Source organism: Galeopterus variegatus, unplaced genomic scaffold (genome assembly GCF_000696425.1).
Source record: "Galeopterus variegatus unplaced genomic scaffold, G_variegatus-3.0.2 Scaffold3763, whole genome shotgun sequence".
In the NCBI taxonomy this organism is placed as follows: Eukaryota; Metazoa; Chordata; class Mammalia; order Dermoptera; family Cynocephalidae; genus Galeopterus; species Galeopterus variegatus.
In genome coordinates this window covers 62020-75795 of record NW_007729874.1, presented here as the reverse complement: position 1 = coordinate 75795, position 13776 = coordinate 62020, and the positions used below count along the sequence as shown (strand labels likewise).

The following is a 13776-nucleotide window of genomic DNA, read 5'->3' as shown; positions in this document are numbered from 1 at the left end:
AAATCTCAGCTCTGCAAAATGGGGACTGCTGCTCCAGGTTGGCAAGGAGAGTAGGTTGGTAGGAGAGTAACCCCGTGGTTGGGTTCAGAGAGAGTAAAAATCCCCCAAAGCGTTAGCAACTAGAGGCCCAGGGAGCTGATCTCAAGTGAACACAAGGAGCCCCATGCAGGGAAAAGGACAGTGAAGTAAGAGCCAGAAGCCTGGGTTCTACTTCTGATTCAGGATCCTGAGTACTTTCCATGCCCAGGGTTTTCATTTCCCTGTCCATAAAAGAAGACAGAATGTCAGTAGTCCCTTACAGAGTTGGCACTGATGTCCATGTTTAAGTGCATCAGAAATGTCACATGGAGTCAAATTTTGACCCTGACAGGGCACCAAGGCCCATGGATGCCTCTAAAGTTGGAGCTGGTCCTTAGATATTTCTAATTCCCTCTTTTTTTTAATTGAGAAATAAAAATTGTATATACATATCATGTACAACATGATGTTTTTAAATATGTGTACATTGTGAGATGGCTCAATCGAGCTAATTAACATAAGCATTACTTCACATAGCATTCTTTTGTGGTGAAAACACTTAAAATCTATCCTAGAGATTTTCAAATACAGTACATTGTTATTAACTGTAGTCACCATGATATACAATAGATCTCTTGAACTTATTCTTATCTAACTGAAGTTTTGTATCCTTTGACCAACATCTCCCCAGTCCCTGGTGACCACCATTCTACTCTCTGCTACTATGAGTTCAACTTTTTCAGATTTCACATGAAAGTGAGGTCATGCTGTATTTGTCTTTCCATGTCTGGCTTTTCCACTTAACATAACATCCTCCAGGTTCATCCATATTGTGGCAAAAGACAGGATTTTATTCTTTTAATGACTGAATAGTATTCCATTGTGTATATATACCACATTTTCTTTATCCATTCATCCATTGATGGGCACTTGGGTTGATTCCACATTTTGGCTATTATGAATAATGTTGCAACTAAAATGGGAGTGCAGATATCTCTTCAACATACTGATTTTGTTTCCTTTGGATATGCACCCAGTAGTGGGATTGCTGGATCATATGGTAGTTCTGTCCCTAACTCCCTTCTAATCTTCTTTTAAAAACAGCTTTCCCTGAGCCTTCTTAAACCTGTTTATGTTTTCAACCTGCACCACAGTGGAGGACAAGGAGTTCCATTGAACTCCAGTGGTTCCTTGATGCGTGAAATAGGACTTTACCCCAAGGAGCAAGAAGGCTTAAGGGACTGAGTTAAGAGAAACATATAGAGCTGCATCTTGGTGCGGCAGCATGTGCTGGGAAGTGAGAGTGAGCAGCTAACTGAGACAGCCAGTGCCCAGTCCCCAGAGCAGTGGACTCACCGAAATCTTGGTAAAAATGTAGAGCAACAGGGACAAAAGGGAAAGGTAGATCTGGATCCGCTTGCCTCCGAACCGCTTCTGCAGGTACTCTGGCATTGTCACCACCTGCATGGGATGCAAGAGAGGTCACTGCCAGCAAGAGAGACCAGAGGGCCCAGAGCAGGCAGAGAAATGAGATCCACCCTGATGTTAGAGCCACGGAAGTATGGTCAAGGATTTATAACCATCATTGGCCACAGAAGTCTGCAAGGTGGAAAGATGGCCCCTGACTGCCAGCCATTTGCTCGTTGTAATCCCACATGCCCCACCACTGTAGGAGTAGCTAGGTGTTATCCCAGCACATAGAATATGATCAATAAACACCTGTTTTTGAATGGGCACATGACTAGGCATAACTAAGGAGGCAAATCCTTGCCCTAGAGTAGGAGGGAATATATATATATATTTTTTTTTTTTTTCATTACTATACAGAGCACCTACTGCAAACAAGACATTGTAACAATGGTGGCATCTTTGCAGTGCACCAAACAAGCTGGCCAGGCTTCATGATGCTCTACACACAGGCAGGGTCAATGATTGCAGCTGGAGGCCTGCCCAACTGTTCTCCCAGTTCCTTTCTGCAAATTCCAACCACACTTCTTTTCTTGCTCCCTCAACCATGAGCCCGTTGTCTCCTGGGACCAGACATGTGTTACCAATAAACTGTGAGCCTTGAAAAGATGCAGGATCTGCCCTGTGTTTCTCCTATATTGCTTTTATCTCCTAAAGTATAGACTTACACATAATAGGTGTTCATTATATCTCACTGAACAGATGATACCAAAGCTGCGCTATGCAAAATGACAGAGAGACATAGTCAGGAAACCAAGCATGCATTTGATAGTTGAGTACAAGCTGCATGCTCAGCAAACAAGAGCTGCTGATGTATGTAAATGAAGGTGAAATAAGGTTCTTTGTCTCAAGCTGCTTCTTTTCCAGGGGCAGAGGCTAGAGTCAGTTATATGTTAAGAGCAGTGCATGGCAGTGCAGTGCAAGTACACACCCAGAGTGAGGAAACATGATGCTTCAGAGAGTTGAATTGAGTGAGGTTGCTTAGGGGAGCTTCCTAGAGGGAAAGTCATGAGCATGGACTGGCAAAAGCCATCAGATCCAACCTAGTGGATCTGTTTAATGCCCCTGCTGGCAGTCAGAAACTTTATGACCTGGGAGCAAAAGCCAACCCACAGGTCTTCTCTGACATTTATACCATAAAGTTTCCTCTGTTCTCCAGGAGGACCAAGCTCACATATAAGTTTGCCAGTAAGAAATGGAATAACAGAACAGATACTTACCCCAGCCTTAATGTAAATGGGGACAAACACCCAGCCCAATACAACCACCAAAACCAGGGCCTGAAATCAAAACAAGAGGTGGATTCAAACTAGAAGAAAGCTTAGCCCACGCCTGCCGCCTGAAGGGCCTCTTAGCTGTTGCAGAAAAATCACCCAGTATTTGCTCCTTTTAGCTCTGAGGACAACTCCGTTGGTGGCCATTAGAAACTGGAGGCGGCCTTTGCTGCCCAATAGGCCCAGGGAAACAGCAGTTGGGCAGTAGCAGAGGGGATCCCAGGAGATAACCCACTAATATCACAGCCCAAGGCCCTAGTCAGGACATCGAGTTCTCCCTTGCCTCTTCCCTGGTTACAAGGAGTAAAATACCATTCAGAGAGATTTTATAATAATAATTATTATTATTATTATGGAAGTCTGGTGATTAGCATGTCCAAATTTGCAATATGGCTAGAAGGATACTGGGGGGCTTGGCTTTCTAACACTGAGGGGAAAGAGAAATACTCTTGTCATATCAGTGGCTTTCTCATGCTGCTCTGGTGGATGCTGGGACTCCTGCAGCCATGCGCCTCCTCCACCTACACCTGGGTGGCTCTGAGGAGTTTCCTAACACCCAGTGCTCCTCTGAGCATAGATTGACCTGGCTGACTGCTAATGCTCCCTCCAGTCCCAGGACACAGTGGCTCTGGTGTTACTCACGTTCCATTCAAAGCCTCCCATGGAAATGCCTGAAGCCGCTCCTGTCCCAGCCAGTCCCACAAAGTGGCCACTTCCAATATTACTGGCGAAGAGGGAGGCACCAATCTGGAAACACAAAAATAAATTCAGGTGCAGCCTCTAGACTCAACCAGGACACTCAGAGTAGGACAAAGAGAGAAGGGACATGTCAGCCAAGAGAAGGACAGGAAAGAGCAGAGGTGGTGCAGGAACTCTACTGTGCTGGAGTCTGTCCAAACAGCTGGTTCAGAAGACAGATGTGGGGACTTGGGAAATGGGAACGATGAAAAGGAGATGATTAGGGAAGAAGCAGTGGGATGTATTCCCAAAGCAGATGATCCGTGAGTCTTTTGTGAGACCAATGCGCAATAGTGAAGAAGACACGGGAAGCTCCACAGCCTGCTGGGCCTCCACTGAAAGTCTCCTGCAAGGCTGTCTACTCAGGGGCTGGCATGGGCCGTTCAGCTCCATATCCTCCAGCATGCCTGGTGGCTTACGGCCTGGCCCAATACAGGCTCTCAGTAAATACAGGCAACTTTCTAGAAAAGAATCATTTAAAAGAAAGCCTCTGGGCCTCAGTCATCTTGTCAAACTGGGAGGGGCACAGAGCCAGTGATTTCCTAGTGATTCTTAGCTATTAAATTATATGATTTATGTACTCCCAAGTAACAAGAGATGAAACTAATAATAATAATTCTCTAAATCCATATAGTATTTTTATTTTTTTTAATTTTTTTACAAAGAGACTACATAGACACATGCACAAAATACTGAATTTTTCAAGGAGACACATATGTCTAAGTATACAGAATAGAAAACAGATTGGAAGAGGAAAGGATATTGGGACTGTGAATGGAGACAAAGAAAAAAATAGCAGTAAAAACAAGAAAGGGGGGCCGGCCTGGTGGCGCACTGGAGATGCGCCACTTGGGAGCGTGGCGGTGCTCCTGCTGAGGGTTCGGATCCCATGTGGAGACCGGTTCCCGCTCACTGGCTGAGTGCGGTGCGGGCACAACACCAAGGGTTGCGATCCCGTTGCCGGTCCCTGGTACGGGCGCGACACCGAGGGTTGCGATCCCGTTACCGGTCAGTAAAAAAGACAAAAAAAAAAAAAAACAAGAAAGGGATCTTGCACTGACCAATATGCTGTGCCATCAGGTCAATTGCATCTGTGAGCCAAAAGAACTCCAGAAAGTTCTAGAGTCCTTCTATACTCCAGAGAAGAAGGTACAGCAGCATTTGATAAGTACCAAACAAGTATAATTATTCCCATTCTTGCTTAGCACATGGTGGAGGCTTGCAGTTATTTGTCTAATGTCCCTAAGATAGTCCAATTCTGGACCAAAACACCTATCTCCCAAAAGACAGATTACTCCAAGGAACTGTCCTAAAAATACCAGCCCTGTCCCAATGTAAGGGAGCTGGTGCTTCTGCCAAATACTAAATCAGAGAAGAGGGAGATCGCTGAAGGGCTGGGTGGAAGGAGTTCTCAGAATGATGAGGAGGAGACAGTGGTGTAAATGCACTCATTCATTCTCTCAACAAATATTAACTTAGCATCTACTAAATGTGCCAAACATATTCTAGACTCTGGGGAATCAGCTGTTTATATTCAAACACAGTAAACATAAATAAACAACAAAAAGAAAGGTCAGAGAATGGTAAGTGCTGTGAAGAGAATAAAGTGTGATACAGTGGTTAGATTCTTCTCTAATTTTAGAGAATTATTATTATAACTCAAACCTTCAAGCCAAGATCTGAGTGAAAAAAGGAGCCAACCATGCAGAGATCAGAGGGAAAGCATGCCAACAAAGCAAAGACCCTCTGAGCAGGAAAGACATGCATGTTGTGAAGCAGAAAGAAAGCCAGAGTGGCTGGAAAGTGCTGGAAGGCAGGAGAATGGCCTGAGAGGAGGCTGGAAAGTCGGGAGGGTGGAGTCACATTGATTCTAGGAAGCCAAGATAGGAAGAGTGGGTTTTATTCTTAGCGTGATGGGAAGTCATTAGAGTGTTTTAAGCAGGGAGGAAGCAGGATCTCACTTCTTTTAAAGATTGCTCTAAATTATGTGGAGGGCGTAGTATTGGGGGCAAGGGAGAGAAGAGAAACCAGGTGGGAGGCTATCACTGCATCTAGGTGAGAGGATGGCAGCTTGGACTAAAGTGGTAGCAGTAGAGACAAAGACGAGTTAGAGATTGGGAGTAAGTTTTAGAAACAAAGTTGACAGGCTTTATGAATGGATTAGACGTTGGAAATGAGGAAAAGAGTAATCAAGGGTAACCCCTAGATTTGGGACTTGAGTAACTGTGTGAATACCGTCCATTTGAAACAGAAAACTAGGGGAAATGATTTTGGCCATCCTAACTGGGGTGAGATGGTATCTCAGTGTGGTTTTGATTTGCATTTCCCGGATGCTGAGTGATGTTGAGCATTTTTTCATATGACTGTTGGCCATTTGCATATCTTCTTTAGAGAAATGCTTACTTAGCTCTTTTGCCCATTTTTTAATTGGGTTGCTTGTTTTTTTCTTGTAAAGATGTTTGAGTTCTTTATATATTCTGGATATTAGTCCTTTGTCAGACATGTATTTTGCAAATATTTTCTCCCACTCTGTTGGCTGTCTTTTAGCTCTGTTAATTGTTTCTTTTGCTGTGCAGAAACTTTTCAGTTTGATATAGTCCCATTTGTTTATTTTTCCTTTGGTTGCCCATGCTTTTGGGGTCATATTCATGAAGTCTGTGCCCAGCCCTATTTGCTGAAGGGTTTCTCCTATGTTTTCTTTAATAAGTTTTATTGTTGCGGGGTGTATATTTAAATCCTTGATCCATTTTGAGTTGATTTTAGTACAAGGTGAGAGATATGGGTCTAGTTTCAATCTCCTGCAAATGGATAACCAGTTATCCCAGCACCCTTTGCTGAAGAGGGAGTCCCGACCCCAGTGAATAGACTTGATGCCTTTGTCAAAGATCAAATGGCAGTAAGTGCGTGGGTTAATTTCAGGGTGCTCTATTTTCATATATTACTCTGCCACTTGCTTTTTTCATTTAACAATGTACATTGGAGGGCTTTATGTAGATATAAAAAAAAAAAAAAAAAAAAAAAAAAAAAAAAAAAAGAAAACTAGGGGAAATGAGATGTCCACTTGTTTCTGCTCAAAGCTTGTAGGGGATAAGAGCCCACTTTTAATCAAAATTTCCCTTCGGCAAGTGGCCCACCTGTCCTGACCCATTTTCATTTATCACCTCTCACTTGGTAAATTATTAAGCCTAATAGTGTACTATTAAGGACATAATTACCAGAAATTATTAACTGCATTAGATTAATCTTAAATTCCAGCAGTCCTCTCCAATATCCCCTCCAAAGGAAGACATCGGGCTTTAAGCAATCTCAGGCTGTCCTGAGGTCCATCACCCCTCACCAGCTGAGAAGAGTATGGAAGGGGGCCAGGAGAGATTTGGGGGTACCAGAATGTCCTGGGCCAGGTTCGGTTCATTTCTGTTAGGGGCATCACCTTAGTCTCATTCTGAACTCCCTCTCTTGACCCTATGACCTGCACTCAATCATTTACCAAAACCCTGACTCTGACTTTACAATGTAGTGGGCATCTGTATTGCCTTTGTGCTGCCTGTCATTATATACAACAGGACTATACAACAAGCTTCTAGATGATATCTAGTCTCTCCCTCCTATCAGTCACCCCCACCCACTCCCATGGCCAGTTACCTCCCCACAGCACAACTGTGGTCATATCACTGCCCTATTCAGAGACCCTCCTGAACACCCTAAAGGGCCTGCCAAGCACCCACAGCTTGGCTTGAAGACATAGTCCCAGGAATTCAGCAAGATTTCATGGTAAATTTCCCTCCAGTGTGAAGACAGCAGGAGCTTAAAAATTCGAGTTTGAATGCTTTCTTGACCTCTTGCTATCTGGGTGATCACACATCTGTGAGCCTCCACCTTCTCTCATGACAGTGTTCTGCAAAAGTTCAGTGAGATAATGAATCAGTAATGGCTGGCCACTCAGAATGACCCTCAATTGGTAACCATTCTCTCCCATTTCCTCCCAAGAGGACAATTATTTCACTCTCAAAGACAATTCACAAGAGCCACAATGGACACTGTTATAGACTGAATTGTGTCCTCCCTGCAAAATTCATATGTTGAGCCCATAATCTTCATTTTTGGTCCTCTTTGCTAAGAAGAGCTATTGAAAATGTCATAATACTGCAATTCAGAAGAATGGAACAGAGCTAAGTAATCTACAAAGTGCCTCCTCTTGAAACGGATGTAGCACAGGAAATAGAAGCTATAGAAAGGTTTAGGAATTGTATAACAAGGGAGTTTAACAAACTATCCATAGTGTTAGAGAAGGGATAGGCAGAGAGCTTGCAATGTATCACGGAGTTGAGAGAGTTAATAGAAAGGTTACAAGGTGGATTCTCCACAAAATCAAATCACTGAAGTAAATGCAAAACAAGAGAAAATCCCACAGAATGCAGAGAAAAGGGAAAAGAAATCAAGATGAGAAAAAAAGAGACCGAGAGGGTCAGTCCAGGAGACACAATGTACACATAATAGGAATACCTGAAACAGAGGACAAAGCAAATGGAGCTGAAACAGTAATTAAGGAGCTAATTGAAGAAAATTTCCATAGTTGAAGAACACACTAGATCCACAAATGGAAAAAGTACACAGGGTACCTTTAAAATTCAATGAAAAGAAAGCAACACCTACATATATTCTGGTGACATTTTTAAATTTCAAGGATAAAGAAAAAATTCTACAAGTAGCCAGACAGAGAAAGCAAGTTACCTATAAAAGGGCATAACTCAGACTGACCTCAGATTTTTCTCTTGCAACTCGAAATGCCATAAGACAATGGAACAATACCTACAGAGTTTTAAGGGAAAATAATTTTGAGCCAAGAATTATATACCCCGACAAGTTATCATTTCTATACAAAGGCAACTAGAAGACATTCTCAAATATGCAGAAGTTAAGAGAATATGTCAACCAAGAACCTTCCCTGAAAAGTTTTCTGAATTATTTACTGCAGAAAACAGAGAACATGAACTGAAGTAACTCAAGAGTAGGGAGGCAATTGTATGAAAGAATTAATGTTAGCTTGGAATTGCAAACTTGCCACAAGACACATACTATCCAGATCCCAGGAAACCAAAGAAGATATCAATAAAGCTATGCTGATTCCACCCTGAATCTCATCAAAATCCAGCAGGACCCTAAGTAAACATCAAGGATGGGAACAGAAACCAGAAGGAGCCTTGGCAAGAACTTGGATCTGGCTCCTTGCTCGGAGCCTTCACAGATCACATCCCCTCCCTCCTTTTCATTTCCCACATTCCATTCCCTCAACTCCCTCTTTAAAAACTCCTCAGTAAATCTGAGTCTTTGAGATGGTTTTAGTCTGGCCATTGTCCTTCAGGTTTACTGAAAAAATGGATTTGCCTGACATCTCTCCTCAGGTCATTGGTACTCCTAAGTAAAAGCTGACTTCCTATTCCACCACCAACAACAACAAAAAAATTCATATGTTGAAGCCCTAACCTCCAATGTGATTGTATTTGGAGACAGGGCCTTCAGGGAGATAAAATGTTAAATGAGGTCATAAGGGTGGGGCCCCAATCTGATAGGACTGGTGTCCTTATTAAACTGATAAGAACAGATACTACACTTGATCTTAGTGAAAAGGCTGAGAAGCAATGGACTGGTGTCCTTATAAGAAGAGGAAGAGATATCAGAGATCTCTCTTTATCTTACCCCCCTCCCCCCCCACACACACAGTGAAGAAGCCATATGAGGACACAGAGAAAAGACAACTGTCTAGAAACCAGGAAGAGAGGCTTCACCAGGAACCAACCCCAACAGCACCTTGATCTGGGACTTCCAGCCTGCAGAACTTTGAAAAAATAAATTTCCATTGTTTAAGCTATCTGGTCTGTGGTATTTTGTTATGGCAGCCTGAGCAGACTAAGACAGACACCACCGCTTTATCACCTACACTCCTCTGCCCCTCCTCTCACTGGAGCTCATTAACAGCACTTTCATCACACTGATTTCCCAAACACTCTCTCTGTCCACTTCTCACCCACACTCATGCCCATTTGGGAATCAGGACCCATCTGGGGAGTGACCCAGTGACATGAATCATCACCATGTCCTTCTCTGTAATTTCTTCCCACATTCCCTCTGAATTCAGGATTTTAGACTTTATCTAAAATTTTTCCAGCTTGACCATATTTCTGACTAACTTCTTTCCAAGCCCTCCTCATCCCCTGGCGGGGCTCAAAAAGTCATCACAAGTAGATATTTTGCTGTCACTGTGCAAGATGAGCTGGGCCTGACCAAACCCAACAGGATTGAGAGCATAGTACTTGGGAAAATAACATAACGTCACATAATAAAAGGCAAAAAGACTGGGGGGGGGGGTTGCCTTTAGGGAATTCATGATCACATTTTACTGCCTAAATTTCCTATCTTAGAAGGTTGGCAGGAGGGGAGATTTATATGGAGAAATTATAGAATCATAGAGTCTTCCAGAGTTGGATGGGTCCACAGATGTCACAGCTTGAGTCCTCTGTGCAACACCTCCAAGTGACAGCTTCTGAATGTACACCTCCAGTGACAGAGAACTCCCCACCTTGTAAGGCAGCTGAATCCGTGGTTGGACAACTCTAATTGTTAAAAAGTTCTTCTATACTTTGAGCTGAAATCTACCCATTAGTCCTACTTCCACCCTCTAGAGTCATACAGAACAAGTCAAATCTCTCTTCTGCGAGCTAGTTCTTCCAATATCTGAGGACAGGGGTGGTACCCCCCTTAAATCTTCTCCAGGCTGTTTCTTCTTCTCGTATGTCTGTTCCTTACTGGACATGGGCTGGAATATCATCACCCTTGTTGCTGTCTGCAGCTCTGAGCCCCATCTCTGTCCCCAAGTGGGCGTCAGACCTGAATAGACTATTCCAGACGTGAGCTGTCCAGAGTGAAGCAGGCCACCCTTCTTGACTTCCTGTCTGGTTTTAACATCATCTAGCTTCAAATCCTCTTTTAAACCTGTCACTTGGCTAGGGGTCCTTAGCAGTAGTAAGGACCTGGGCCAGTCTCTCTTATTCCTGTCACTATTAGAGAATCTGCCTCTACATTATTTGGAACACTTAAGAACAGATTTCCTCTCATTGCAATTGAGATTCCTGATAAGACCAATTTGGTTTGCCTTAACAAGACAGGGGCTCTATCACCTAAATTTTTTTCTCTTCAACTCCTCCAAGGTTTGGCAGAAATTTGATGTTTTCCCATGAGTCTTCTCTAAAGGGAAAACTACTTAAGCCATAAAGGAAAAAGTCAGGTCAAATCATTCCTCTTCTATTAGTGTTAGAAGTCAGAAGCTAGCAAGGATTGCATCTATCTCTTGAACTGAAGATAGACATTACCCTAATGATCATTCCTTCAGTGCTTAAATCAGCCCTTGAAATGAGGTCCCAGAACCAATCCTACTCACAGAGCATTCTGCAGGCCAGTAATATCAGCTTCATCTGGGAGCTTGTGAGAAATGCAAATCCTCAGTCAGCACCCAGACCTACTAAATCAGAGTAATAGGCTCTCCAGGTGATTCTCACGCACAATAAAGTTTGAGAAGGCTGCCCTAGACTGTGTTGAAAGTCCTTATTTCCTCCTTAAACTTGTTTTGACCTCTCTTCAGAAGCAGGAGCACAGTCACTAACTATACAATTACAATGCTAAGCTCTGGAGAACAAAAAATTCGGGGTGAAAGAGGCTCTCTCCAAAATCTCCTGCTTAGTCTCCAGAGTTTTAAAGGTCTGTTACCATGGCATTCATACTGCCCAGTGGGAGACGCTGTTGCTTCAATCACATGCCAACATATGGCACATAAGCTGGAAGAAGCTTTGACCCATCTCACCAATGAGACCACAAAACTGGTGGCTCAGTAGAATAAAGATTTCCAGAATATCCTCAGTCCACAGCAAAGTTATCGAGACATTTCAAATGGAAATTCTCTGAAGCCACTTAAAGGCTTTGTGGGAAATTCTTCCACACACAATTTATCCACCCAAGAGATGGAATGATAAGAGTTCCCAGAAGGTGATCCCAACCACCAGAGACAACAGAGATTGTCAAACAGATAACTCCTCTGTCCCTCTGCTGCGGCATGAAATTTGGCTCTCTGTAATCCAGCCAATCCTACCTTTCCCAACCCCAGCAGCCTTGCCATGCTCTGTCATGTACCCTACACGCTGGCAAAATCACAGACTCAGTCTTCTAGACGTGCTCTGTGCTCTCCTGCCTCCTGCTTTTGTTTATGCCATTTTTCTCTTCCTGGAATTCCCTCTCCATGGAGCTCTGCCTACCAAAACACTGCTCCAGTCTTCAAGATAAAGCCAGGTCCATCTCTCTGCTGACACCATGCACAGCTGATGTCTCCCTCCTCTAATCTCTCACCCCACATGTTATCTGTTCCACTCTCCTGGTAACTTCTTCTGAACAAATGTGGTATCCCAAATATCTTCTAGCCTTCAAAGAGCATTTCTGCTTCCACTTAGCACAGTATCTTCCTTATACATGGCAAGGACTCAGTAAAGGTCTGCTAAGTGAGTGGGTGATATCAAATCCCTGAATGCTTCTCTTGGGGAAACAACAAGAATCATGGTGACAAAATGCCTTAGAGTTATATTTGTTCCTACTGGCTGCATGGATGCTTCACAGGCCCATGCCAAGGACCACTCTATCCTGGGACATACTTATACTAAAAAAAGTATTCATTATTTGTCTGAAATTCAGATGTAACTAGGTATCCGGTATTTTTATTTGCTAAATCTGGCAATCCTAATCAGAATCACCTGGAGAGCTTATTAAAACACAGATGACTGGGCCCCATCCCCTAGAGTTCCTGATTCAATAGGTCTGGGTCGGGGCTGGAAGATTTGCATTTCTAACAACAGCCCAGGTCTTGCTAATGCTGCTGGTCTGGGTGCCACACTTTGAGAGCCCCGTCCTGGGAGAATGAGAAAGGGAGAGAGGAACACTAACTTTTACAGTGCTTCCTTTGGACCAAGTGTTGAACCATATACTTCATTCACTTTATCTTATTTAATACCCACAGCAGTCCTGTGAGGTTGATATGATTCTCATCTTCACTTTACAGATGAGAAGATTAAGGATCAGAGAAAGGAAGTAACTTGCCCAAGGTCCCACAGCCAAAGGTGACTGAAGTCCAGGGGGCACAAGGAGAGACCACAGCACCACACTCTTCCTCCTTCTTCCTCAGACATTCTCTTCTGAACGTCCCCGAAGAGGCACAGTGGTGTGAGACCCTCCTGCCCGTCTCACTGTAAACTCGGGAACAGCATGTGCTCATCTGTATGGTGTTTCATTTCAGATTCCTCCCTCACCCTCTCAGGAACTGGTCTTTCATCTTGATCAGCATCTCCCCTAGTAAGCTCTCTTTGCAGGGGAAGTTTGGAAAGGTTTAACCTTTGACCCTTGTCATCTCTCTGGTATTATACTTCCTGGACTGGGACAGAAAAGAAGGTGGGGCTTGTACATTCAGAATATTTTATTTCTGAGACTCTGGCAAATATGTAGACACAGGCCTTGCTCCAGAGTCATCATAATCTCTGTTTACTCTGTCAGCTCATGTGCCCACGGACAATGGTCGTCTTTTACTCATAATCTTCATGAATCGCTCTCCTTGACCAAAGAACCAAAGGGGAAGAAAATCAGGAAACCATTGCCAAAGCTGACATTTTCCCACTAGTTTTTGGCACAAAAGGCAGGTGACGTCTTCTGTTGGCATTCAGAGGTCAAGGAGGCTGGAGACCAACCCACCCACCAATCCAGATAGGCCCATCTTTGGAATCATCAACCACTCGGGGTCTCTCACGCAAAAGGCCTGATCTAAGTGCACTCTCTCCCCACCATGCTGGCCCCTTCTCAGTTCCTCAGATAATCCAGCTCTTTCCTACCTCAGGGCCTTTGACCACTCTTGTTCCTTCTGCTTGGATTGCTCATCCCCCAATCTTCATATGGCTGGCTCCTTCTGACGCTTCAGGTCTCAGCCTAAATGCCCAATCTTCAGAAAGGCCCTTCCTGATCCTCCTACAGAAGTTAAGGAAGACCCTCTCCTTTCCAACCACCCTCTTTGACTCAAATACATTTCTTTTTTTTTTTTTTTTTTATAAAGATGACCGGTAAGGGGATCTCAACCCTTGGCTTGGTGCTGTCAGCACCACGCTCAGCCAGTGAGCAAACCAGCCATCCTTATATGTGATCCGAACCCGCGGCCTTGGTGCTATCAGCACCGCACTCTACCGAGTGAGCCACAGGC

The 13776-nt window shown here is 43.8% G+C and overlaps 1 protein-coding gene across 3 annotated transcripts in view; it reads right to left on the bottom strand.

Moving 5' to 3' along the window:
- The window catches only part of SLC5A1 (solute carrier family 5 (sodium/glucose cotransporter), member 1), a 69646-nt gene that overhangs the window by 40374 nt on the left and 15496 nt on the right, over window positions 1-13776 (bottom strand). For all 3 annotated transcript variants that reach the window (XM_008585928.1, XM_008585929.1, XM_008585927.1), the window contains exons 3-5: window positions 3402-3506; window positions 2706-2765; window positions 1375-1479 (exon numbers count right to left, since the gene is read on the bottom strand). In XM_008585928.1, the coding sequence (XP_008584150.1) occupies window positions 1375-1479; window positions 2706-2765; window positions 3402-3506 (270 nt within the window). The remainder of the gene's footprint in view (window positions 1-1374; window positions 1480-2705; window positions 2766-3401; window positions 3507-13776) is intronic.